The sequence below is a fragment of the Vanellus vanellus genome (genome assembly GCF_965231255.1).
Source record: "Vanellus vanellus genome assembly, chromosome: 1".
NCBI lineage: Eukaryota > Metazoa > Chordata > Aves > Charadriiformes > Charadriidae > Vanellus > Vanellus vanellus.
Genome location: NC_138905.1, coordinates 3540341 through 3567292, shown reverse-complemented (window position 1 = coordinate 3567292; position 26952 = coordinate 3540341). Strand labels below are relative to the sequence as shown.

The 26952-nt window shown below is 47.1% G+C and overlaps 1 protein-coding gene across 1 annotated transcript in view; it reads right to left on the bottom strand.

The window, feature by feature from the left end:
- Positions 1-1620: 1620 nt before the first annotated feature.
- PLXNA4 (plexin A4) overlaps positions 1621-26952 on the bottom strand; it is a gene marked incomplete at its 5' end in the record, with an annotated part of 458703 nt that continues 433371 nt past the window's right edge. Inside the window, 7 exons of the mRNA XM_082479239.1 lie at positions 1621-1756; positions 2501-2651; positions 12371-12583; positions 15344-15513; positions 19241-19431; positions 21826-21925; positions 23708-23811. Coding sequence (XP_082335365.1) covers positions 1661-1756; positions 2501-2651; positions 12371-12583; positions 15344-15513; positions 19241-19431; positions 21826-21925; positions 23708-23811 — 1025 coding nt within the window. The 3' untranslated portion in view covers positions 1621-1660. The remainder of the gene's footprint in view (positions 1757-2500; positions 2652-12370; positions 12584-15343; positions 15514-19240; positions 19432-21825; positions 21926-23707; positions 23812-26952) is intronic.

Genomic DNA, 26952 nt, shown 5'->3' with positions numbered 1-26952 from the left:
GTGAGATGAATGCAGACCCAGCTCTTGCCTCCATGGTGTTACAAGATGCAAAGTTCTCCAGACCCTGAGGGTCTCCCACTATGCTGAGCCATGGTGTTATCCAGGCTGACAGCTATATGAAAAAATTAGCCAAACGCAGAAGAGACACAGGAGCTCACTCCTTGGCTGGCCATAAAACAGCTTGAGATGTTGTTCTCGAGGAGCTGAGCAGAGGAAAGGATGGGCTAATCATCCACAATTGTCCTGTGGTGACAGTGATCTCTGATGGGATAGAAGTGTAAAGAGAGAGCAAATCCTTCCCAGGCAGCAACTGTGCCCTCAGTAAGGCCTGTTGGTTCCAGAAATGGAGAAAAGGAACGACCAGGAGTTGGCACTAAAAGGCAGATGAACTTACAGCAGTTCAGAGACCTCCAGAAGACATGCAGTTTGGCTGGGAGTATCTAGATAGAAGAATATTTTGCAGTGTTTCATTTGGATTTCCTCCAAGATTTCCTTCCAAAATGTGTGGTGACATTCCTCTTAGGAGTGGCTTTGAAGGAAGCTTTTACCATCAGTCCTATGCACCGCCTTGCTTCATGGCAAGCCCTTCAGGCCCTTCAGTATCCTTCTGATATTCCACCATGAGAAAACAATAGCTTTGTTCCAGTTGAGGAAACAAAATGGAAAGAACTAACAGCTTTAAAAAAAAACAAACCCTCTGGTTGGTTTTTGAGGCCGAGCTCCTTGCTTGGAATAAAACGAGACTTCTAACTCTTGTTTTCCAAGCTGAGGTGGGAACAAGGGAGATGCTGCACTGTCCATTGCCAGAAGGAACAGAACCACCACCGACGGGATGCCACTGAGCAGAGAGAGCATTTTTGCCGCAGTGCTACGACCAACAGGACACAACGGGAAAGACGGAGGGGAACACAGGTCTCTTTGAAAAATAAGAATAACCATATGAAACACATGGGCAGAGGAGCATCGGTCTCCTCCTCCCCTCTTGACCCTTCCCCTGTTCCAAGAGAGCAGCTACACCGCTGTTTGCCCAGGCATGTAAGAGCCACAATGGTCCCACCCTGGACGGAGCTGTGGCATTTTTCAGGGAGCCTTGGGGTTCCTCTCCCAGTGGGTCACTATCAAGAGATAGAGTTGCAATGGCTCTGCAGGAGAGGATCTTGATTTGCTCCCGACCTCCAGGATCCCTGCAGGCAGGCTGCCTTCCCCTTGGGGAGACTTTTAGTAATACTGAGTTCATTTCCATGTCCGCTCCAGAGGCTACAGCCCTCGGAGGGCAGTTAAAGCAGCATGACAGAAGTTACCTCCCAATTCCCCATCTGCAGAGTGATTATGTGATGTCGGGGGAGGGTTTGTGGGGGTAAGTTGTGTGTAATAGTTTGTCTCTAGGGCGAAGGCAGAGGGGAAGCTGTGAAAAGGAGAGCTCCACCCAAATGTCTTGATATCCCCAGAGCCAAGATTCCTCTGCAGTCTTTTCTTTTAACCCCTGGGGCTTTGTCACTTTGTCCATAGACTTTGAAAGAGAAAGAAATGAGAGAGAGAGGAGCACTGTTCAGGTGACTCTGCTTACAGCCGATCAAAACTTGCACTTGGTAAAGATGATGATCTTGAGTGAGGCACGACTTGGTTTATCCCTCCCAGGGTGTCCCTGGCAGGACAGTTCTCAGCTGTCTATGCTCATGAGGGTTATGACTTGTTCAAGTTTGTAGGCAAGTTTCTGTTTCCCAGCCTGGTCATCTTGATCAAGGGCTCCAAGAATCTGGAAAAGGAGAGAGAAAAAAACTGATAGGTATTTTTCTTTTTTGCCTGAAAGGACTGAGTTCAGCATCTTACAGCAGCAGATGAGGATTAGCTTTCTCTAAACTAGGTCCCAGGCTTAGTTTAGATTATGCAAAGCAGGTCAGCCAATCAACAGGGAACTAGACAGGCAGGTTGGGGTAGATCTGACTAAACACAGACCTCTAGATTGCAATGAATCAAATGGCTTCTTATCTTGGAGATCATTTATTTGGTAGCTTTATTCATCACCTTGCCACGCCACTTGAGATGCCCTAAGGTATCTCACCCAGTCTTCCATGCACAGAACTATGCTTGTCACTTTTAAGACCCACGTCATGCTTGCTGGATCATTTTTGGGTGCTTTCGGGTATCTGAAATGGTACTGGGCACATATGCTTAAACTTTCAGCCACATGTGGTGCAGAGCTCATGTAGGGCTCCTCTGTAGCAGGCTAACATCTGACCATTGACTACTGCAAGCCAGCTACACCTGATTGACCAATAATAGGAGACAAAAATAACAAGGTTCCAGATGGAAGAGTATTGGGGAGACCAATTATCCCAAACCCTCCCTTTCCAGACCCCAGGCCTTGCTTTTCATTCCTTACATCCATCATCCCCTTAGCCAGGATGAAGATAGGTATCTGTGACGTGCTGGGACCTGGGAATAGGTGGGCAGTCCTGTGGTCCTGCAAAACTGCTCTTCCCCTCTCCAAGGCTCTTACCTCCTCGCTGTACTTGCCAACGTAGGAGTATATCTCCGAGAGCGCACTCATAGTGTTGAACTCATTCATATGCATGCGAGACTGCTCAGCCAAGTATGCATTCATGTCCTGGTCACTGATTGCTGGCATTTTGGCGATGTCTGAATAGTACCTGAGAGAGAAATACAGATGTTTCTTGAGGGGAGAGAGTAAGGAGTCAAGAGGTAAAAGCCACCAACTATAAGGAGAAAGAACACACTTAGCACTCTTGGGCTCTTCTGGTGCATCAATGATATACCTGTTCATGCTCTTCTTTTACAGCAAGGGAGATGGCTGAGCCAAAAGTGGAAATTACTGAAGTGCTATTCCTGAATACCAGATGTGTGTTGATTCACTCAAGACTGAAGTCCCAAAGACCACCCTGTAAATTTTCTCCATGTCATCAAACAAGTAGACAGTACCTATTGATGCTGGATTCCTTTGTCAGGCCTTCAAGGGCTTTGAGCCCTGCCTCTAGTCCCACAGAGAACTCCCACTGACCTCGCTGCCCACTGAGAGCTCAGGATTTCACTCCCACAGACAAAAAACCCCCAACCCCTTGCACGTTTGCCTGCACCATTCGCACCAGTACATTGACATCCATTGCTAACATCATCCACCTCCCTTGCTGAATCCAGTCTACCCCAGCAACTCCTCTGCTGCTCAACGTCTCCCTTTAGCCCCAAATTTTAAGCTAGTTTGATGTCGTATTTTGTGGCAACAGGCTTCAACACTCCCATCACCATTCTGCTTCCCTTAGGAGTCAACGCCATTACTCTCAAGCGCAAGAAGAGTGGGGTTTTATGGGTAGGATGTGGAGCCCCCAGAACCATTGCCCATCAGGCTTCACCAGTAGAGTAATGTCTCTTTAAGGAAGTTGCTATTTTCGATGTCCTTCGTCCCCTGGGTAAGGCAGGTCTTGGAGGACAAGGTTTGCGGAAGGTAATCAGTCACTGTCACTCGCAGCTGTGCTCTGCTGTCAACTGGTTAATTAGACGCCATCATTTACATTTTTAATTTCTGCAATTTGACATTTTGTGCACAAGGAAAAAAAAAAAAGGAAAAAAAAAAAAAGCCCGTAGCTGCAGCAATCCACGATTTTATAATTAGGAGGCAGAGGGGACGGGGAGCCAAAAGAGCTGACAGGTGTCCTGTAAACAGCGTTGAGACACCTGCTGAGATGGAGGCTGTTTTCCACTGCAGAGAAATTGGACACTGTAAGTGCTGTACGATAAGGATCCTTCAGACAGACAAGTGGGAAAATACTCTCTATGACAGAGCCGGAGGAGCAGCTGCCAAGGTCTCCTATGAAAGACAGCACAGTGTAAGAGCACTGGGAGGAAACCCCTCCACACCAGAAGGCTCCAGTTTTGCTGTCTGGTTTTGTTGCCTGCGCTCCCATCTTGATTTATTGTAATGGGTTGGTCTCAGTTGCTACCCTGGTTTTGCAGAGAGGGGTTGATGTAGCCCTTGGGAGAGAAAGGCATAGGAGGCAGAGGTCCTTCTCCCAGCTCTGTTCATAGTGTTCCAGCCTGAGCTCTTCCAGAGCTAGGCTCTGGCTCATCACAAAAATTCATGCAACCCTAATTTGCCTTCACTGCAACTTCCGGTATGCACAACATTACTCTCCCTGGAGTCCTAGCATCTTGTCTTCTGGGCTCAGGACCAGCCAAAAATCCTGGTCTAACTCAGTCCCGTGGTCTAAATATTGCCCACTCCCAGTACTCCAGTCGTGATTTGTCTGGGCTTGATTTTGCTTTACACTTTGCCTAACCCCCAGTGTCCAAGTAGACCTGACCAGTTGGGAAGGACCCATCTGGAAACCTCTTGAGGACCTGTTCTGCGGAACTACGGAACTTCTCCTCCAGGAGAAGATAGAAAGCAAGATTAATAAATATTTCTAGACCTTTGCCACTCCCAGAAAAACACAAACAGGTCTCAGCATCAGCAGCTGGACAAAATCACACCTGTGATAGATGGACTTCTGACAAGAGAAAGCATCAGGAACCGGTGGCACCCATGACAGTGCTTTGCAGGCTCCTCAGAGCCAATGCACATTGCTGAGAAACATGGAGTCTTATGGCCAAAAAAATGAGGTGTGCCTTGGCACCCAAAGAAAACTACATTCATGTGCAACCAGCACGGTTCATAGACTTGTGAGGAAAAATAGCCCGCAATGCAGTGAAATGCATTGATTTATGGTGCCTAAGAAGAGCCCATGGAGAAGAACCCAGCTCCTTATGAATATTGCATAGGCCCCCTCCTGCTAGGCGAAATGAAAAGCGAAAGGGATTACATCACCGCAAAAATAAATGAGGCTGGTGGAGGAATGCGGAGATACTGTGTTGTATTTGCCAGTCTGGCTCTGACAACCAGTTGAAATGAACCTTTTCCTCTCTGGTTCAGCTAGTCATCAGATGGTGGCAGGACAGTGGGTGCAGGGATGGGGTGTTCCTAAAAAGTGAAACACAGACACGCATACCACCTGCTTCTCCAAGCTTCTCCTGTCTCCCTTTCACCTGTTAGCAACTCTCTCCTGAGTCTGTGAATCACAAGGGTCTGAAAGCTCCCCGGTCCCTTTCCAGCCCTGCAGAGATATTTTCCCAGCAGCATAACACTCCCATGAGTCATCTGAATCACGAAAAGCAACACGCAATGCTCCCCGGGGCGAAGGACAGGATGCAAGAGTCTGAGTTTCAGGGCTTGGAGGCCATGACAGACTCCCAAGCTGTGATCTCAGCGTGCTGGGTTCACGGACCATCACCCACTGCCACACCAAAGTGTCCTCATCTTCCTTGGACTTGATTTCCCGGCTGTCATACACCTGAGCAGTTATTATCCATTAAGGCTGCCAACCAAGATACTGTGCAAGTGCGTTTCGCGGGAAAAATAAAAGAAAAAGAAGGGGAAAAAACTCCATGTATCAATAATGAAACCTAGCTGCTAGTACAGGAAGAGGACATATAATATCATTCCATCAGAACTCTGCCATGGCCAAATGACTTCTTTATACAGAAGTGTTTCTAATGAAGCCATCATTGTGCTATCTGAAGAAATTATGAATGTGTATATTAAAGCATCTTAGCAGGAAGATGACAACATCCCTGCTGAGTCTTTATTTACCTTCTATTTGAGCCCAGATCCTCAGAGGTACTTAGGACCCTCTGCCATTTGCATACCCCTAATGTCTTCAAAACCGCTGTGAAGCTGTCACCGAACCCCAGAGGTCCTTACATTTTCACTGCCGGCATTTGCAAGGCTGTCTGCGTGTTGCTTCCCTTCGCCCCGGCAGCTGACAGCTCTCGCTTACACCCAAGCTGAGCTGTGAGGCAATGCAGAAGGAGTGAGATGCTCTTTCACCACGCTGCCTCCTTGGGAGCACCCCAAAGCTGAGGGCCACTAGATCTCGCCTGAGACACGGGCAGATCATTGACTCACACTTCCACAGCCCCAGAAGCTGCATTAGCCAGCAGGAGCTTGGGTATGTAACGTTAAGCCAGATTCTCTCTGAATGAGGCAGAAAAGTAGAAAAGCAGCAAATCCAGCTCAGCCTGACTCTGAAGGTTCAAGATTGAGAGTCTAAAGTAGAAGACAGAGACTATTTGGTCAGATGTGCACCACTCGCTGGCCTGGGGCTGCAGATTTGCTCCTTCTCCTGTACTCCAGTTTTGGTTTTCTCCAGTGGATCCTTTCCCAGCTGTTTCTGGGAGATCCTTAGATGAGTATCAGAAGATCATCCTCTATGTGCTTGATTTTCCCCTGAATCACAGGAGGAGACTGAGTTCTTACCTCAAGCCTCCTCGTCCTCTGATGTGGCAGGAAATTTGTTCCTTAGACGTCGGAAGCAACAAAACCCTCAAGAAATTTTGGATGAATCTCTCACTCAGGCGCCTCAGCAACTCTAATGGAGGACGTGAGGATCACTAGGGTGGGTAGGTAGGTAGTCGCATTCTAGATAGGATGTGACTTCACAGGTGTCACTAGCACAGCAACTCACCCCAGCCTGGCTGGAACAGGACACAGCCCAGGCGACCATCTACTACCACCATTGTATGGGGAAGGATTTTGGGTGCACCGGTATATAGTAGTGCTCCCTCTTATTCTCAAAAGACAGTTGTTCTTGTTGCTGTCACATCCTATTCTTTCCCTGGGTTGTCTTTGTTTTGTTTTGTTTTGCTTTGTTTCTGTAAGGAAAGCAACACAACGGTGACCTGGGAACACATCTTGCCCTCTGTTTCGGCAGGGGTAAACGCTCTTGCCTTTGGTACCAACCAGGAAAGGCTCCTTAGTGGAGCTGTTTCCCAAGAACGACTGTGCCTGCTGCCACTCAGTAACTCATTAACTCATCAAAAGAGAAGAGAAAAGCCGTGGTGCCAGTGCTTCCTCTCCAGTCTGAAATTTTCCAGCTCGACCGTGGTTTAGGCAGCTTAGCATGGAGCTAATTGCCTTCCAAAAGATCTTTTTGTCATGGCTGTTGTTGTGCCGTCGCTGGGTTGGGACTGCACTCATTAATAATCATTTTAGCATATGAAAAGCTTGTAACGAATCCATGTGCTGCAGACGGCAGACGCAATTACAGCAATAACATAATTAGGGTTATGCAATAGCCGGCTGTATCAAGACCACTGAAGGAGGAAGAGATGTATGAAAGGGATGTGGGGGACTGCTATAGCAGAGAAGGGCTGAAGGAAAGCTTGGGAACAGCCTAGCAGCCAGCTCTTTCATGGGATGAAGTGAAGCAATGCAAGGACATACTGTCAGTTCTTCTGTTGATGCGACATGGCAATTTTAGTTTGCTGGGAGGCGTCTGAGCTGCAAAGTTTGTGTTTCTGCTGATTCAGCTATGGGCAGCTGCAAGGCTCTGTTAGCCCACACTGAGCCTATTTCAGAGAGAGGTTCCAGGCCGGGCTGTTGGACACTGATTGGACTTTGGCAGTAATAGCATGACAGGTACACAACAGGTACCGGCCCCAAAGTTAGCTGAAGACCTGTCACTTCTTCCAGAGATTTGCCTTGAAGAGCTTGAGGGAACGATTCTGTCTGTGTGTGCATCCCCTAGCTAAGGCACCGATTTTACTTCGCATGCACATGACTTTTCCTGCTGTTTTTCATCCCAAATGGCTGGGCAGCACCGAGTCAATGGCTGAAGAGTGAATCGGTGCACAGGTAGCTCCTCCGTGAGAAGAAACCATCCAGCATCACGTCAGTGCAGAAGATGCGTGGGTCTGAGGCTGAACCCTCTGAATATAGACATAATGTCATCCCGCCTGCTGAAAACTACACTGTGTAAGAGCAGCACGTTACCGTGATGAGAAAATATCAGGAGTTTTTTGTAGACTAAAGGTGAAGAAAGACGAGCAAACAGTCTTCAGATACAGCAAAAGCTGCAGCAGAGAGGCAGGGAATGAGCTGTACCCCATGTCCCCAGGGATGAGATGAGATGGTATGAGCTTTAATTACAGCCAGGGAGATTTTGGCTGCCCATCAGGGAGAACGCTCTGATGGGAAGGACAAGGAAGCGCAGGAACGGATTGCCCGAGGAGAGCAGAGGCTCAGTCGTCGGAGGCCTTTAAGAAAGGGGTAGAGAAGCATCTGTCAGGAAGGCTTTAGACAGAGCTGATCCTGCCCTGAGGCAGGAGCTGGTTGGGTTGACCTCCTGAGGCCCCTTCCAGCACCATTTTTTATTATCTCCACTGACAACACCCCCTACCTTGACCCTTGGTATGTTATGTCTTCAGCCTTCTTTCTGGCAGGGAAAGGAGACACAAAAGACTGCATTTTTTAAAGCAGAGCCAGGATTTGCACCTGTCATTTGATGCTCTCTTTTAAAGCCCTTGCAGTCACCCCAGTGTTTCTGTTTAAAGCCTCAATAACTCACAATGTTAGGGTGCATGCAGCTTATAATCCTTATTGTACTAAACTACTCCAATTCGTCTTTCTTTCTAAACTAGCTGCAAAGTGGCCAACAGACATCACAAACACTATACCGGAAGAGACCATCTCTTGACTACAGAGTCCTGAAACCACAGGCTGACAAGTTATATGGGTTAGATCGTGCATGGGTACATTTCGCTTAATCCAAACACATGCCCACAGCATTTTCTAACAAGCTTAAGACCTTGACATCTAAAGGCTAATGCCATGCAAATCACAGCTGCTTCAGGAAAAGGAAATAGATGAGCTCACGGACCCAGGATCTGGCTACCAACAGCTGGATGAGGTAGTGTTTGTATCCAGGTTAACGTAATAAATTGCAGATGTTATAATTCTGAATTCCACAGATCAGGTCCTCTATTAGTCCCAAAGCTGGCAAGCCTATTTTAAATGGTCTTCATCGGAAGATTCTCAAGGGGTTAAGAATGCTTGCAACGTCTCCATTGACTTTCAACTTTTCTTTGAGGGGCTACTTTTAATGCACAATAAGCAGGCAAAAGGAGACCAAGTGGCTGCAGGGATAAGAAAAAAAGCACCAGCTCCTCTCCTTGCAGCACTGCAGGTATTTGGGGCACCAGCATGAAATGGAAAAACTCTTTGGCTTCTGCTTTTTGCGCTCTGCCCCTTTTCGGTCTCCCACATCCCCGCCTTCATGCCAGGCTTCGGTAGGGAAACATCGTATTGATTGTGATGCAGGCAATTAAACGGTGTTAATGAAGTTCAAACAAGTGTTATCATAAGCTTGGCAGCATGGAGAGAAATGAAAGGTCAGCCACAGCCCTTTGTCATCTTTTAAATGTGGTGTTGAATGCTAATGAGACAGTCCCAATTAGACCAGGCTCCCCTTTGTATTGCTTGGGGATTACATCAAATGCTCCCAAGTTCTCCAGATTTCTAGGCTCAAAGGGGACATTTGAAGTAAACTTGAAAAGATGCAGATCTGAAGCTGGTCTAATGTAAATTCAGCAAAGCCTATGGAGTTTTACTAACAAAAGTCAGATGAGAATCTGGTCCATCGTTCACATTCTTTTCCTCGTTTTTGAATAGACTCAGATAATGATAATTGAAAAGCCTCCACCTTGTTTTAGAACTACAGTCTGACTCTTCATGGCTTCAACAAAAGCCAAATAGTCTGTCCTCGTTTCCTGGGTTAATTCTCCTGCCTCAGTCAGGCCTCATCTTCTGCCGCAGGAAATCCAAGTTGTGCCTGACACCTAGATACTTTTTAGCCATGTGCTTTCACAATGAAAGAGCCCCGGGTGTGTAATTTGAATGCTGAACCTAGTTTTCCCAAAAGTCAGCATTGCTCAGAGGATTTGTTTCAGCAGGCAGAGTCCACCTGCGCTTCCAACAGCTTTAAAAAAGGACTGTTGAAATCAAACTCCCAGTTGACTACCATGTGGAGGTCGGAATCGGTAGCTATTCCCTTCCCAGTGTACATTCACACTAATCTTTGAAGGATTGGAGGTATGCACTTGCTTCTTGTGCCAAAGGAATTCCCTGCTTTGAGTTTTGTGAGTCCTAAAGGCACACTACACACTGAGAATTCAGGAGTTGCAAAGGGAAGCCTTGGAGTAATCCAGCCCAGCTACCATTTCAACAGACCTCTTAAAAGACAGGAGCCTGTCTTTACTCCAGAGTGCCTTCAAGTAGGGTTACAATCTGCCACTGCCTAATTGCCCTCTTACAGCTTCTTCTTCATCAAAGAAGTTCATTTGATTTCAGGTTCTTCTGATTTACTCAACCGCTTCTTAAACTTCCCGACTGAAAATCTTTTTATCTTATGACTCTCTCTTTGAAGAAGTCTAGTGGTCTTCAAGGATGCTCTCCCCAGCTGATGCTGACTACAGAAATAGCTCCAACCAGTACTGGAAGCCATTGGAGTTGGAATAACTCCTTCAAAGTACAGTTGCAGAATGGAGAAAAGGAATTCATTATCTCAGAGTAGAATTGAAATTATATTCTATTCATCCTTGATACGTTTTTCTTTGATCTACCACAGCATCCAGGTGCCACTGCCTTGAGTCACACAAAAATATAAGCAGGGCAGAAGCTCTAACCGTATTCCAAAACCTGCAGCCTCCCCTTGGGCATCAGTTCAAGTTGTCAGACATCAGTGCAGATAACAACCCAGCGCATGCTGGGCACAGAGATCCAGTGCTGTTTACCAGCAGCAGGAGGTGTTATGTACCTCATTTGCAAAACCCGTTGTTCAGGAAAACTTCCAGACAAATGCAGCACCTATTGCTGAAGATCTCTGGGCAACAGGATTTAGCTCCAAAGAGTCGCAAACTGTAATCAATACTGGGGGGGAAAAAAAAAAAAGAAAGGAAACTGCAGCCTTCTGTTTATCTAGGAAAAAAAAAAGGTATTGCATGAGGAAATCCCCTGTTCTCCACCTACATACTTCAGTTTGTCACTCAAATGTACCAGCTTCAAAGATAAAAAACCAACCATGTAAAATCACATGTAAAACAAAGCATTTGTCCATGGAAACCAACCACACACTACACGCAAGGTCGCTAAAGCGTCAGTGGAGTATGACACCTTTGGGTCACTGTTGGTGCAAACTTGATTTCTAAATGCATCTCGAATGCCTCTTTCCGCCTATCCAGGTCAATCCAGCAATCAACCTCAATACATACTAAGAAACTTGGACACAGTACCAGAAGTAGGTCATAATTAAGCAAGGTAGCTCGCAAGAGCCTTACAGGTTGCCTAGAAACGACATTTGCAGAAGTGTTTAACCACATCTAAAAATAATTGTCCAGACAAATCAGAGACCAATGGAAGCATTATTGTAAAAAATGTCACCTCGTGCCGATTAGGGGACAGAGCTCTTTGATCAGCCGTGCTCTTCTTTCACAAGATGAGAGAAAACCATCGCCACCAAAGGAAACACAGTGGTTTACAGCGCCGTGTGCCTACAGTAGCAGACGTCTCATATAACCAGCATGACATGGTATCAATTTTAGACAGTGCCTATGAAGTCATCCAGACAAATCATTGCTTAAAACTGGATGGCATTACACAGGAATGATCTGTAAGATAAACCCAGCTTTGTATTCACAGAGTGGTAATCATTCTCCATCTGTGCGGTTCCCAAACCTGTCAATAATGCCAAGCAAGCGGAGCATACTGGAAAACAAACCAGAGATCTACTTCTCCAAGGCTTGCTCCAGCAGACGGGCTCCTGCTGAACCGAGTGCGGGATGTGCTATTTGCTTGTCCTGTGGAAAATCTTAGAGAAACTGAAGCCCCTACATAGTGCAAGAACAGTTGTCTTGGCTGTATCCCCCGTAGAGTGGTTTTGCCAGACACTGACCTTCGGTGCAGCAGATTGAACACTATAGCTACAGCTCTTGCAGATGTGGATAAAATGCTTGGAAAGACCTCCGACCTTTCAGAAAATACCTGCAGAGCGTCAGTCACCAGCCTGTCAATCTTACGGCATCTCATTCAAAGCAGAGAAGAGCCTCCAAGGAAAGCTGCTGGACTCGGAATAAGGGGAGATAATTGCATGACCTTTAGGATTTAGGCAGTGTGGGGAATGTCACAACAATGCTGAGAACAGCAAACCACTTCTGGTCTGTCTGAGAAGACTTAGAAGCCCACGTACTTCACAGGGCTCAAACACACCACCTCCCCTTCCTTCCTCCCTCTACTGCTTCTCAACAGTTTCTCCTCAAGAGAAACAATGACGGCAAACACCTTCCATTCACACCTCTAATTAAATTTCCATCTCTGCTGCAAGGCACATGGGAACAAAAGGCTAACACGGAACTTTCTACTTTGGCAATAACCAAAGAAAAAAAGATATCAAAGCAATACTGACGATGCCTCCTACCTCCATCCATGAAGCAGGACCTCATGGTATCACTTGCTTATGTCAACCCTATTTCTAGAACTAAAACTCACCTTTCCACCCAGTTCTTGTAGCTGGGGATGTCCTTGGCATAGAGAAGCTTGTTGGAGGGTGAATCTTTGCCCAGACGGTGTTCTGAGGTCGAACAGGAGTCCATGAAAGTCTGAGCCACTACAGAGAGGCAGGCATCTGTGATGCTGTTCTTGTGGATGTCGAAGACGAACTGCGGGTTCTTGATCATGTTAACCCAGAACCGTAACGGCAGGCTGCAAGAGAGGTGGAAGAGGTGAGACAGTCAGTGCGCGGCTCACAGGCTTTGTTGTGTGAGGTTGCAATGGTAAATGGTGGATGGGAATCAAAGATCAGGGTGTGGAGATAAGGATTCTGGGGTAAGAGTCAATATACAATAAAATCCTCCCCTACAGGACCCTAGGGATGGCAGTGGAGTCACCTCAGGACTGACTTTTGTCCCTGCTATCCTTACAAGTTAGACTTTGTCACTCTTAAAGTCAATGCCACCTTATTGAAGTTGCACATAAATTAATGAGAGTATAATTGAGGTGAAGAACGTTGCTCCTGTCTTCTCTACTTTAGGATGCAATGGAAAGTTGCACCCTTTGGCTGCTTCATCAGACGAGGACAGGCATTGAATCTGCAAAACTGATGGTGAACGTTTGTCATTGAGGGACTTGGCTTTCATCCGTCACAGCAACCCCACGGGAAGAGAGGTAGGTAGAGCTCCCAGGTTGAGACTAGGAGTGCTAATGGCACAGGTTGTGTGCTGTGAACACCATGTGCTGTCACGCTCCACGGCTCAAGACCAAGACCGCGTATGATCCCCACACACTGGGCATGAAGCCGTCCTTATGTGACAGGGAAAACCCTATTGCCTCAAGGAAAAAAAAAAAAAAAAAAAAGGGAAAGAGGGAACAAATGTTGTAAACTTTGAAATGAAAATGCATCTGCCCTAACCCAGGAAATGTTATTCCGATTGCAATCCTTTTTTCCCTCCTTTTTCTCAAAAGAGCAGTTCATTTGTATGAGATGCCCTGAGGTGTCTACCTCCAGCCTTTGCCTCAAGCCTTTTTGTCGGGGCAAATGCATTCATATGATCATGGCCTAGGAGCTGAGACGTGTCACTGATCACAGAGTCAAACTCTTGTCTGTCTGTCAGGCAGACTGGTAAGTCTACCTTCAGTGTCTGCACCTTCCCAAAAGGAGGTTATTCTTCACCTTAACAAATTCACCTGATGTTCAGGCTAAACTCCTCAGTTCCTCAGTCCCTTTCATTTGCTCGTTACCCCCACATAGTCACAAGCACCATAAAAAAATTCATCTCCAAGTCCAATAAATTTCAGGTAAGAGCAGGCAGTTTAGCATGTCCTGACAGAGGGATGACACCAGTTTTTCCTAAACCACTGTGTTCTCCTCAGCCAGAAAAATCCCAGAGCAAATGTAAGGGAAGCCCCACACATGTCACACGTAATCCTGTCAACCAAGTTCAGGAGAGGTGGTAGGTGCTGGAGTTGTGGGTGGGAAACATTTTAGGCCGGGGGTGGAGGTTCATCTGTTGAGGGACGAGGTGGATGGGTGAACTGTGCAGAACTTCTTCTGTGGGTGTTGGGGTAGAGGTTCATCTGTTGGGGGACGAGGTGGATGGGTGAACTGTGCAGAACTTCTTCTGTGGGTGTTGGGGTAGAGGTTCATCTGTTGGGGGACGAGGTGGATGGGTGAACTGTGCAGAACTTCTTCTGTGGGTGTTGGGATGGCAAACACAGCCACAGTGAGGACGAGCAGAGTGCGCATGTGTGTATGCCTGAGTGTGTGTATGGGTGCGAGGAGGGGCTGGGGGCACGATGTCCCTAGCTGGGAATAATGAAGCCCGTGATGTGACTCTGAGTTAATTTAATCTGATTGAACAGATTTCTTCATACTGCCCCTTTTCCCACATACACACACTCTGCCTTCCTCCCTTCCCCCCTTAAATAAACCTCCTGCTCATTTAGTCTGAGTGGCTGCAATCAGCCTTAGATTAGTGCCGCAGATAATGTTAATAATATGCTAATGTTTCATTAGTTGAAAGCCTCTTTGGTGCATGGGGTTTCTTTTTTTATGTCACTGCGCTGTGACGATCTGCCATCAGCATGGCTGGTAAAAGGAAAAAAATGCATGAGCTGGGAGCCCCATGGCTCTCCTCTGCTGTTCCTTTTATAGTCCCTGTATTTGCACAGGAGAAGGGGAGGGAGCGATTCCCCAGGGGACTCTTTCCAACAGGGAGACTCAGCGGAGAGGAGCCGCAGAGATCTTTTCTCTCCACCGACCCTGGTTTTTCCCTGCTGTCCCGTTACACGAAGGAAGAGGGGCTGCTACCTGGCAGCTAGAGCAGGGGGGCTGATGTCAGACTTTGTCACTGGCTCCGAAGGAGACTCACATCCAGCTCCAGAACCTTGAAGTGCTTACTACCATTTGAGATGCTCTCCTGGCCTCCAGCTGCCAGCCCAGGAGGGTGTAAGTCTCCTTTGAGGGCTGCACGTCCTCTGTGGATGTCTGGGATACCTTCAAATATCTCAGACGGCACTAGATGCCTATGTGTGGGCAAACAATGGAGCCCTAGCTCCCCTCTGACTATAGTGGGAATTCAAACAGCCAGTCTAGATGAAGACAGGGGTGCTGAATCCTCTCCCATGCCTCCCTACACATTCCTATAAGCCTGGACACCGCAGCAGTTAAATACTTCACCATTTTTCCTCCTGTATCCTCATGAGGTCACTCAGAAATACTGCCATGGCCATATAATACAGGGCAAACTGGGATTTGTTTAGTCAAAGTGCTCCATCCTCGAGAATATCTTTTGGATTCTGGGATCTTCTGACTTCCCCATAGGCTTGGGAAGACTGAGCCTGGTGCTCTGAACCCCACGCCAGGCTCCTCATCTTCCCCAGCAGCCAGATCCCAAATTACATGTCCCTCTCCTCTCTTTCTAGTCCCAGACCTGGTGCTGGACTGTACTGGAGTATCTCACTCACCAATTGCTCTTCCAGGTGTGCCGCACGTGGGGGTCATGGATGTTGTGCTTGTCAGCCTGCTCATCCAGGAAGTCGAACATGTATTTGATGGCCAGGGGAAGTGCACTGCCACGGTGAGCTGTGCTGAAGATGGTCTCAAAGAGGTCGTCTACAAATTTCTGGAGGGTGCCCTGTTGGGAGAAAGAAGGAGAGAAGAATGTAAGATACCAAGTGGGAAGAGGATATTGAATTTTGGTACTCCACTGAAAACAGAGTATGCCTGTGAATCAGGCCCAGAAAGTGTGATCAAAAAGTGGAAGCCACCTAATATTTGTTAAATGTGACATGAGTTAGAAATTTCAATACATATGTTTTTAAACTGGCATGTGCATCTTCACAATATCCACTACATCTGGTTACCAACCAGATCAAGTAGGTGAAGATGTTACCTGTCCTCTCTGCTACTAGCACTCCCTGCCAGGGAGAGTGGCTGAGCTGTGGTGGGATACCTTGGCCCATCTCAGGTATATGGTGATGGAGAGGCCCCGATATGTTCCCACTGAAATTTCTCTCCTCTGAGTCCTATTTGCAACCGGTTTAGTGCATGTATGAGACAAAAACTAGCCATTTTTTTCTACCCTGGCTTTCATCCGGGGCCAATTCTGAAGCTAGGAATAGAAGTCAGATGACTGTAGAGCAGAGCAGAAGGTGTCATTGAGACAAATAGCACAAGAGTGCCTCCAAAGAGATGGCTGTTTTTATATGTGTGAGTAGTATAATAAATAACACAAACTTCATCTTAATCCCCAAGAGGCATCCTTATTTTTTACTACCCATTGGCATGGAACTGAGGCAAACCCTAGAAACATTGCAGACCTCAGTAACGTTCACTGCAGAGACTATAGAGGTCTCCTTAGGCCCCTCTGGGAAGAGAATCCCAGATCCGGTGTTTGGAGAACCACCCTGGACAACCCGGTGAGGACAGCTGAGCTTTAGGAAGAAGGCAAAAAGCTGGAATATCAAAGGGTGACCAGGCTTGGAGAAGGGGGCAGTTGAGCTACGATAAATAGATGAGCTGCAAGCTGGGTTTGGAGGTGCACCAGTCAAGGCATGTTTTCCCTGTTGAATGGGGAGCTCTAACCCACACTTGAACCTCTGCTCAGAGCTTCATAGGCATTGATATGTGAACAAAACATATGGCTGCTAAAATAACCAAAATGCAATTAAATCTCCAGCAAAAGTTTCCTGATACGCAAAATCTCCTCTTCTGAAAAATAAACCCTTCCCCTGTCTCTGCAGACCCAGGAAAGAATTTCTCCTTACTAGAAACGAAGCACCAGGTTCCACCAGAGTGGCTCAAGTTTACATAGCGCTAACAAATACTTAATTAGAAAGCTGGTGTCTCTTGCTGATTCACCACTTGATTTATTCTTCGAGAAACAAACAGAGGTACCTTTTGCTTGTGTGAACTCCTACAGGGTGAATACAGCCCTGCAGCACATCCCCGACTCAGAAAGGGCCCCCGAGGGGAAATCTTGCTGGTCTGACATGGAAGAGCTGCCCTCAGGTTCAGTTTCTGGAGGGAATTAATTCTCTACATGCTCACCCACACAAACACAAAGAAAACCTCTGAGGCTTTTAAGCAAGAGACTCTAGGTCTCAGAGGTCAGGGATTTACCAGAATAAAAATCATTGTCAGTTTAACTAAGTATTCCCTGGGATTGTATTACCAGCAATTGCTCTCTCTCCTCTTTCCCTCCCTCAAATGGTGATGATGAGGAAAGAAAACTGCTCAGCCCAAGAGGGGAAACAATAAACCCCCAGCTTTTCTACTCTCTCTGTTGCTGTGCAAGTTTCACAGCTGCTTTCCAGCCGTCTCCACAAAAAAAAAAAAAACCAAACAAAAACAAACCCCAAAAAACCCCAAAAAACACAACCCCAAAACAAAACACAAAAAACACCCCAAGTCTTGAGTTTGTGATCCGGAACAGAAAGCAAAAGCGATGCACTGGTGGGGTAGGGGACTTATCCCCAGACAGTGTAAATCAGCACTGGTCCAATGCTTGCTGGTTTACACCAGCTGGGGCCCAGACCCCGGGGAGCATCATTTTCTTTTTACGTTATGTGATCCATAAAAGTATCATGGTACCAGGGAGCTGGGCACATACCAAGGGCTAAAGACAAAGCTACTTTGTCTCCAAATCCTACTGCAACTTAGAGGGCCTGAGTGGGGACACGGGGAGAGTCACCAGAGGCAAAATGAGCTGAAGAACAAAAGTGCAGGCAAAACTCTTTGGTAGGACTTAAGCACGTGATGGAGACCTGTCTGATGGGCAAACTCAGACAGCATTTGCATGAACACATGAAATTGCGTTTGTGCCTATTAACACCCTGACAAGGAACGATAATAGTCAAAACTTCAGAGAAGGAAGGCAGATTGGGCTGTTTGATCACTCAGAACATGGTGAGATAACACCGTGATCAGCCACACCTGAGCCACAGCTACCCTGCAGTTTCCACTTCTGAGAACTGAGATATTTATTGAGATAAATCCCACGTTAGAGAGATTCAGGCAAAAGATGTTTTATGCTGCAAGAGGATGGCAGAACTGCAAAGGGAGCCCTTCTCTGACTATACTGCCTTCCTCCCCACCTGCCCTAGTCCCTGCTGGCCTGCAGAAAAAGATTGTTGCAGCCTCTTTATCAATGCAGGCTTCTCCAAGGAGACCACCATCCACAGGGTGGAAGAGCAAATAAATGTAAACTCAGATAACTGCTTTTGCTCATGCTCTTGTGAAGCCTTTACAAGTGAGTTAGGTGGAAGATAGTCTCAGTTAGAGATGAAAGAAGGCGAAAGGTCTGAGAGCTTTTGTCAACCCCAGAGCGAGCCGTCTGCAGCAAGAACTGGCCATCTCCTTTGCAGGGAAGGGACAGCATGGTGGTGAATGACAGTGAGTTCTTTCTGTGCAGACGGTGGCAATTAAACCACTTTCAGTGGCTTCCCCAGAGCCAAAGTCCACTGCAGGAAGTTTTAGACCTGTCAACTTGAGTGATCTCCACTTGTGCAAGTGTCCTCCCCATGGTGCTGCATTCCCAGTTATGCTAAACACTCCCATGCTGCCCTACTACAGAAGTTTTGAAGGCTCTGGCAGACACCCACATAGGGAATATGGACTGAGCAGATGGGATCTTACCAACTTCCCAACACAGTCTTTGCCCTCTCTGCGGAGACATGCCATGGGCCAGCTGTGATGTGTGAGATGTGTTTGGAGACTCAGTTCAGGATGTCCCGGCTCTGCCCCCACCTGACTCAATCTGTGTTTTCTCTTTGGAGATCCTGAGTTTTCCATGTCTCAGTGGGGATGGGCATCTAACTCTGTTTTCTCTCCTTGGAGCTGGCCACCTATTAGCCACATCACAATCAATTGAACTCCCTGCCAAGTCACCAGCACAAGAGTCTTTATGGTCCCAGGGGAAAGGCAGAGAAGAAGGACTTGTACCACAATATTAGGGGTTCTGTGGCATAGGAGCCCATTTCAGACTGTGAGGTGTGACACATCCTTGGAAGTCGATCTGGGCACATTTACTCCCTGGCTCCTCATTTACTCAATTTTGGTACAAGCTACAAGCCAGTATAGTCAAAAACCCCAACACCTACCCCTGTGCTGACTTTCTCCACCAGTCTCATGGCCCTGGGTTCTCTACTCCTCATTGCTCGCCAGTGTCCCTTTTCTGACTCTGCTTTCTAAATTGAAACTCCTTCCTCCCATGCTTGGAGCACTCCTTTTGCACTATTTTCCTTCTCTTTTTATCCCCTTTTGGCATCCTTTGAGCAGTCACTCATTTCTTGTAGGTAAAAAGTTCCATTACAGCCTTTAAAAAAACATTTCTCACCCTCCTCCCTGCCCCCACCATGTACCTTGGTGGCAAGTAGTCTTGTCAGGTAGATCTCAGAAACCATCTTGCTGCCCCGGTCACCCTCTTTTTGGTCGCCATGCTCATGGTTCTTCACCAAGTGCCACATCTTGACTCCGCTCTCAAGGTCAGGGGTGATCATGGGTGTGCGGGAACGGAGGCTGTCCGGGCTGCCTGTGTAACGGATCATGTTTTCTGCAAAGAGAGACACATGTGTCTCAGCCCTAGTAGAACTTGTATTAGGATTAGCAGGTTTCACCAAGGAAATATGCTAATGACATGCGACCTAATAGAAGTTTGTCATCAGATAGGCAAGAAGAAGACCTCTTCTGTCTGGGTTTGGTAGCAGGTACCTCTCCCATTCAGTATATGGAGGGGATGCTCACCCAGATTCTGGTGTGGCACTGAGCCAATCACAGCTGGTGAGTCCACCCTGGGGAGACATTAGTTTGGGTCTCCAAAGCGGGAAGGCTGTAACAGTACTGCGATGTCCCTGTTCTCACAAGCTCCGCATTTCCATATTAGTATTAAATAAATTTCCATCAACCAATTCGTAACATTAGGCAACGCAGGTATATCTCCTGGTGGAATTGCAATGTGAGATGGAGAATCCCCCAAAGCAGCTGTACAGACCAGGCCTTATTATCAAACCATTATCTTATGACTGAGTGATTTGCTCAGCAAAGACAAGGGATGTCAGCCAAGCCAGATGTGATATCGATTAAATTAAAAAAGGCTTGAACACTGACTTTCACTTGCCCACGCTCTTTACCTCTTACCACGTCCCCTGGCAAAACTTTGGCCTGGGACAGTGTCGTGGTTTGGGCCCAGGACTGGTTCAGGTGACAGTACCAGCTACTCATGATAACCATAAGGACAAGTACAGCTTGTTTTACCTGGACGGACGTTAGCCGTATCATGCCACGCTGTTTGTCATTATGGCCAGAGAACAGGCCATGGCCTTTTTGCATAGTAATATTGATGCTGCTAATGTGACCTCTTGCCTCGCTCTCCATCCCCAGACTTAGGAGGAGCTGCATCCCCTCCCTCCTTTGGCATCAAAGCAATCCAATAACTCCTACCCAATCATCCTGTTCGCTCACTGATCCAAAACCTTGTTTTGACAGAGAGTAACCCAGAACGCCAGGGGGGCCTGCACAAATTTCCTCTCCAAGGACACCTTTAACCTCCAAATTTTATCTCCTTTTGCCTTTGAGTGATGGCATGAGGCGTTCCCCTCTCCCTGACCTTCCAGCAATGCTGCAGACAGTCTTTTCCAACCGTACTTAACAGAAGAGTCTTGCACCTTTCTGTAGCAAGATCTGAATCAGCCTCATTAATGCATTACCAATCTCTACATATTAATTATCAGATGGAATATCCTTTTTCTCTCTGGATGCTGTTTTCTTAATTGCAATTAACAATCACTTCTGACCCACCACATCTTCTCCTCCCCCTGCATTCTTCCCCACTCCCTCCTTCTGAAAAATCAAATGGCAAAAGAATTAAAGAAATCCAACAGAAATTAACCCCCCTCAAGTCTTCCTTTTCAAAGGTCACTGTGTCTTTCAGTAATTGCAACAACATGGCAAAGAGGATGAATATTAATAAGGTCTGGTGGATTGCTTATGTCCTTGGAGGAAGAGGAAGGGGGTTCCTCTGGACATTCAGTAACTGTACTTTCCCTCAAGCTAAAGGGAGGAAGAAGGATTGGAGATGCTTTCATAAATTAAAAAATAATAATAAACTGATATGACAGCTGCATCCAGGTTGCAGGACGGTTTTGCAGCACTCTGATTGCACATTAGAGATGTTTTGCCCTCTGGCATCACCATAGCGAGACGCGTCCCGGGCTGCAATTCTAGCACAGGGGAGAAAGGTGTGTGACGGTGTGAGTGAGACTCGGGAGGTCTCCGTTTGGGTCTAGAGAAGAATTTCCGTCTGGTTTCTATTTCACAGCAGTCCCATTCTCTGTTGTCTCATGGGTAAAGTGGGAACAAAAATCCACTGCCTTGAGATATACTGATGTAAGACCTCAGTAAGCCATTTTTATTATTTTTCCAGGTGCAAATTCTCTTGGGACAATAAGATAGCTGGGTGGGACACACAACGCCCACACCGAGCTATAACTGGAGACAGGCTATGCCCTATGTAGATTGGGGTTGCTGGTAGTCCCAGAGGCCACAGATTTGTCTTCACAACACACCATGCTCCAAGGACTTTGCCCACCAGAACTACTGAGCTCATTCAGCATGCAGTGCTTCTCCCCTGCCTCTCCCTGTGCAAACTCTTGAGTGAGATTCAGTGATCCAAAATGCAGGCAGCTAATTATATAGGCCCCTCCTTTCGTTAACAAGGGAGGAGAACTACTTCCCAAGAGCAATTCCACCACTTGGACCGACAGCTTGGACCAGATGACAAGGTTTTAGATGGCTAAATCCTCTCCTCCTGCCATTCCCCAAGCAATCATATCAACTAGTCATCTGCCTATCATTCTCTCTGCTGGTGCTCAGTGTCTTGTAACCACCATGACTTTTGGGATCTCTTCTCCAGTGCGCTCTCAGTCCATATCAGCACACAGGACCTTACCGTACTTGCTGGCTGAGGTCCGGGAGACCGTGGAGTTGTTGACTGCATTGTAGGCAGTGACTTGCTTGGAGACTAAAGCTACCACAGATCCATCTGGCACCTGATGAGAAAAAGGGACTTTGTCAATAAGCTTCTGAAAACTGGCTGAGGAGCATACCGATGGCGGCAGTAATTTAAGCGGCAGAAACTGAGCCATAAACCAGTGTTACTGTAGGCAGGACAAGCTTCAAATGCTTGCTTCAGTGGATCTATTAACAAAAAAGGGAAAAAATCTCCTGTTACACCGCTACAAGCCCGCACTTGGGCAATAGGACAACTGATGACAAAGCAGACCCTGCTCCACTGAGGTCCTGATTCAAAGCCCAGTGATGACAATGTGAGTCTTTGCATTAACCTCAGTAAAGCTGACAGTAGGTTCTTCACAAGGAAGCTCTTATGTAGGACAGGAGCATGAGAAGAATAAAACCATCTGAGCTATTTCAATCATCAAGGATGGTGTGTTCCATAAGAATGATAAAACTGACGTGAAATTTTCTATTCTTTCCACTTCGATTGCAGTTGATATCTAGGTACCTAGCTCAGAAACGGATATCTACATTTTCCACTTTGACTGATTGTGCCAACCTCTCCAGGCACAGTCTCCCCCTTCCACATGACAAACGCATGGCTGGACTGAAGTGACTACCACAACTTCTTTCTCTTCACTGTATCAGAGGGTCTCAGGCAGGGAAAATCAGTGGGTTTGGAGTGTCTGTGCTCCAAGATGTCACGGGATAGTGTTTCAACAGACAACAGGGCTTTCTGAAACGAGCTAGACTTTCCATTTCTACAGCTAGGCGATTCATGTGGGTCCTGTATCAGAAATGTTAACAAGCCAGTGGCTCAGAGGAGCCACATCAGGAATATCTGTGATAAATAAGACATCATAAAAAGGAGATGAGTGAAAAAAAAACACCCTGCTAACAACGTCTAACTCTTGTCTGTGTAATAATAATAATTAGCACTTGCATAGAGTTTTTCATCTTCAAAGCACTGCAGAGGCTAATTAAATAGCCCCTCAGCAATCATGGAAGGCAATTATTGGCTCTTTGTAGTTTTAGCCCCACACTACAGATGGGGAAACTGAGGTAACAGCAATATCAGTGTCTGTCCCAGCATGCTCCATGTCTGCCCTCGGGATAGCCAGGGCAAACGACGTAGAGCTCATCACCCCGGCAGCTGAGCCCTGCTCTGCCCCTGCTCATCCATATAGCTGGGAGCTCATCGCCTGAAGCAAACAACTGGAAAAAGCACAGAAGGGAAAGAAAATTATGCCTGGTTTGTTGGTGAAATAAAATAGAAAACATCCCCGCACCCTCTGAAAAAAAAAGCGTTCTGGAATCAGCCAGCAATGCTTCAGTCAATCTGAAGTGAAAAGTTTTGTTTCCTTTTCAAATTATTGCTTGCTGCCTCCTCAGGTCAGCTCTTAAATGAAAAAAGAAAGAATTTGTTATGAAACATAGATTGCTAAGGTGTGCTTGAGGAAATGACAAAATTGTCAGCATTGGATTAAACTTAATGAGTTTGTTTTTCTGTTGTGTTTCTTTTTTTTTTTTTTTTTTTGGCAAGGAGGGAAAGGAGTGGGGGGAGCATTTGACCAAAACTCCATTTTTCATTAAACCTATCATTGTGTAAGTAAATTTTGAACATCTTTAGCCCTCTCTTATAGATCTCAAGGTCATGCAGAGATAGATGTCAACAGGATGGATGTATTCAACACAGGGTCTCTACCCAGTTACTGCCCACTCAACCATAGTTTGCCTCTGCACCTTAGACAATAGCACTTTGCCTTTCTTCTTTTCACTTTCTTACCTTTTACCCACCCATCCTCTCACATAGTTACCTGATAGTGCGCCAGCGTGTTGAGTCTCTTCCAGTCGTTCTCTATTTTGGTTGTGATGTCTTCATCCTGAAGGATCATCCTTGCCCCGCTTGCTTGCCGCCACTCTGCAAGGAGAACGGGGACGCTGAACTCTGCTCTGCAGAGCCTCTGAGATAGGGGACAGAGCCCTGGTTATCCCTGTGCCCATAACCCGTGTGGTCACACATGTGTAGGCTGCATCCATGTAGCAGCGTGTCAGTCGTTGCCATTACACTCTGTCAGATGCCTCCAAGCATGTACAAAACACGGATGCACAAATGTCCAGAGCTCATGAGACAGGGAAGGAGAGGACAGGTGAATCATGCAAGGTTCAGGGAGATGGTTCAGGAAAGTATGCAAAAATTGTAGCCGTATGGCAAAGTTCAGAGTCAAGCCCTAGGTTATCCAGACTGGTTTCTTTACTCTTGATAAAATTATATTGTTATCACAAAACAACTTTTGCACAGGAAACACCCATCCCTTTAAAACAGAGATCAGAACACAGAGTGGTTGCTTACAGGGATGAGAGGCCCATGGCTAAGGCACAGCAGCACGCAACGGTGAGCTCCACACAGATAAATAAAGCAATGACCAGAGAGTTGTTGGTCCATCGGCAGAGCTGAACAGAGCGAGGCCTGGGGGGCTTTAGCATCCTGATTATTCAGTGCCTGATTCCCTGGCTCTGTTCTTGCTCCAGTGTGGCTGTTTCCAAGACCAACCTGTCCTCGTGTATGTTAGCCATCACCATGGGACAGGAGAACAGGAATGTAGATTGAATCAGGGGTATAAATTAGTCCCTGGCCCTCGATAGCAGCACAGACACAGCTTTTATCGATACCTGAGATAAGTCCGGCTGCCAAGACGTCGCCAAAGACAGGGCTTCCCTGGGCAGAGCATGTCTTGTTCAGCACAGCATCAGACCCTGTACTGGGCTCAGTTTGTCTCCATTGCTGATTGCGCAACACTTCTTGACTCTCAAATCCAGAAGTGATGGAGAGGAGGAAGCCCTGAGCTTTGGGTGCAGTAGAGGCACAAGAGGGAGAAGATCAAGAGACAGAACCAACACCCTGCTCCATGGAGCACATAATCTCCACCAGCCTTCAGCAGCATGCCTGGGGACAGAAGGGCTCCAGTTTCTGACCACATCCAGTTCTCCAGCCTCTACCCTGAAATGATGAATGCTTCTCTCCTTCTGCAGGACTGGAGCACCCCGTCACTTCCCAGGGTACCAGCTTTTGCTCAAATCTTGAAGGATGCTCCATGTGGAGGATTGGCTCAGCTTTCCCTACAGAGGACTCACAGACTTGCCCATAGGCAAGGAATGCACGAACAGGACTGAAAGGAGAGAAATGTAATATCACTAAGTGACACCAGGGAAAGCTGTGGCTTAACCACAGGCAACCTGGACCATCCAAAGCTTCTTTTTTGGTTGTCATGTCTCAGTCACATACAGTTTACCCAGAGCCACAGCAGAAAGTCTATTCATTTGAGGGAGTTAATTAAAATGAACTCTTGGATATGGAGACATCACCTGCCACCCCTGCTCATTTCTCCTAATATAAAAATGCAAGGACCGTTGCAAATTTCTTTTGGTTTCAGCAGTTTTCTTATCACATAATTAAAATGTATTGGGAAAGCCGCCCTTGCCTTTATTATTCATTTAAATTAGCAGGGAGAGGTCAGCTGCTGTGTTTATTGCCGGGTGTTACTTTAGCTGGAGATACTCAGAAAGTAAGCAAAGGTTGCGTTGGCTAAGCACGGATCCTGAACTGCCCTTCATTTACTCCATCTTCTTAGATCCTCACGTACATCATCCTTGTGAAGTCTGAGGGTGATACTCTCTGTTCATTCCCAACTGGACCAGATTCCTGGAGCTAACTGGTCCCAGAAATTGCTTGGAAGAGCATAAAATGCTGAAGTTTGGGCTGGGGTCTCATAAAGTGCCCCACAGAGTGCCAAAGCCACTTCTAATTGTCACTGAGTGTGTCTTTTAGGCTGAGAGAGTTGGGGTTGTTCAGCCTGGTGAAAAGAAGGCTCTGGGGAGACCTTATCCAACATACCAGTAACTAAAGGGGGCCTACAAGAAAGCTGGAGAGGGACTTTTTGCAAGGGCATGTAGTGATAGGACGAGGGGGAATGGCTTCAAACTAAAAGAGGGCAGATTTAGATTAGAAATCAGGAAGAAATTTTTCACTATGAGGGTGGTGAGCCCCTGGCCCAGGTTGCCCAGAGAAGCTGTGGCTGTCCCATCCCTGGAGGTGTTCAAGGCCAGGCTGGATGAGGCTTTGGGCAACCTGGGCTGGTGGGAGGTGTCCCTGCCCACGGCAGGGGGCTTGGAACCAGATGATCTTTAAGGTTTAAGGTCTCTTCCAACTCTAACCATTCTGTGATTCTATGACTCTTATGTGTCTTCCTCGTGGCCTCTTGGGGACAGTGTCTCTTTGACTTTGGCTCTGTGTGTCCCTATGGTCCTCTGCTCTCCTGATTCATCTCTGGAGAAGGACACACACTCACGTAGTGTTTCGGGAGGGATGCACAAGTTCTCAGTGTTGCACTTGGCTCTGATATTAAGGGGAGGCACAGGTGCGCTTTCTGTGTATTCAAGGGCTGGACAGGGTCCTCAGCCAGCAGAAACTTTCCCTCTGCTCCAGGGGAGCTGCGGACATCATGGGATGCCCCCTCGAGCCCTTTGTGCTCCTGCACAGACACAGGGGATTACCAAGCCCTTACCTGCAGAAAGGGGCCCACGCGAGGAAGAGCCAGTCTGACTCAGCACAAGACCCACTCCTGAGCCAGACAAAGGGGAAAACACTCTGCAGGGCAAATTCAGAGCATCTGGCTTCAGTTCTGCAGCCCATTTGCCCTGACCGAATACAAATCACTTCATCACACATCCGAGCGATGACGGGGAAAGGACCCCCAGTTGTGATCCCCCAACTCTTGCTAGTCTCAAAGGAGCACTGCACGGTCCCTTTCTCCACAAGTGCCAGCTGAGGTGGTCACACACCGATCTGCAAGGAAATGCCACGGCTGTGAGCAAGGGAATGGGAAGGGAGGGAGAAAAGGAGGAAAAGGTGACCCTGACATCCATATTCACAGCACTAAGTGAAAACCATCAGCTTTGTCCTCGCTGGCAGCACCCTGTCCCCTCTCTCATCAGATCTGCGCGCTCCTCTGCGAGCCAGCACAAAGGAGAGACATACTCCAATCCAATTTGTTACACTTCC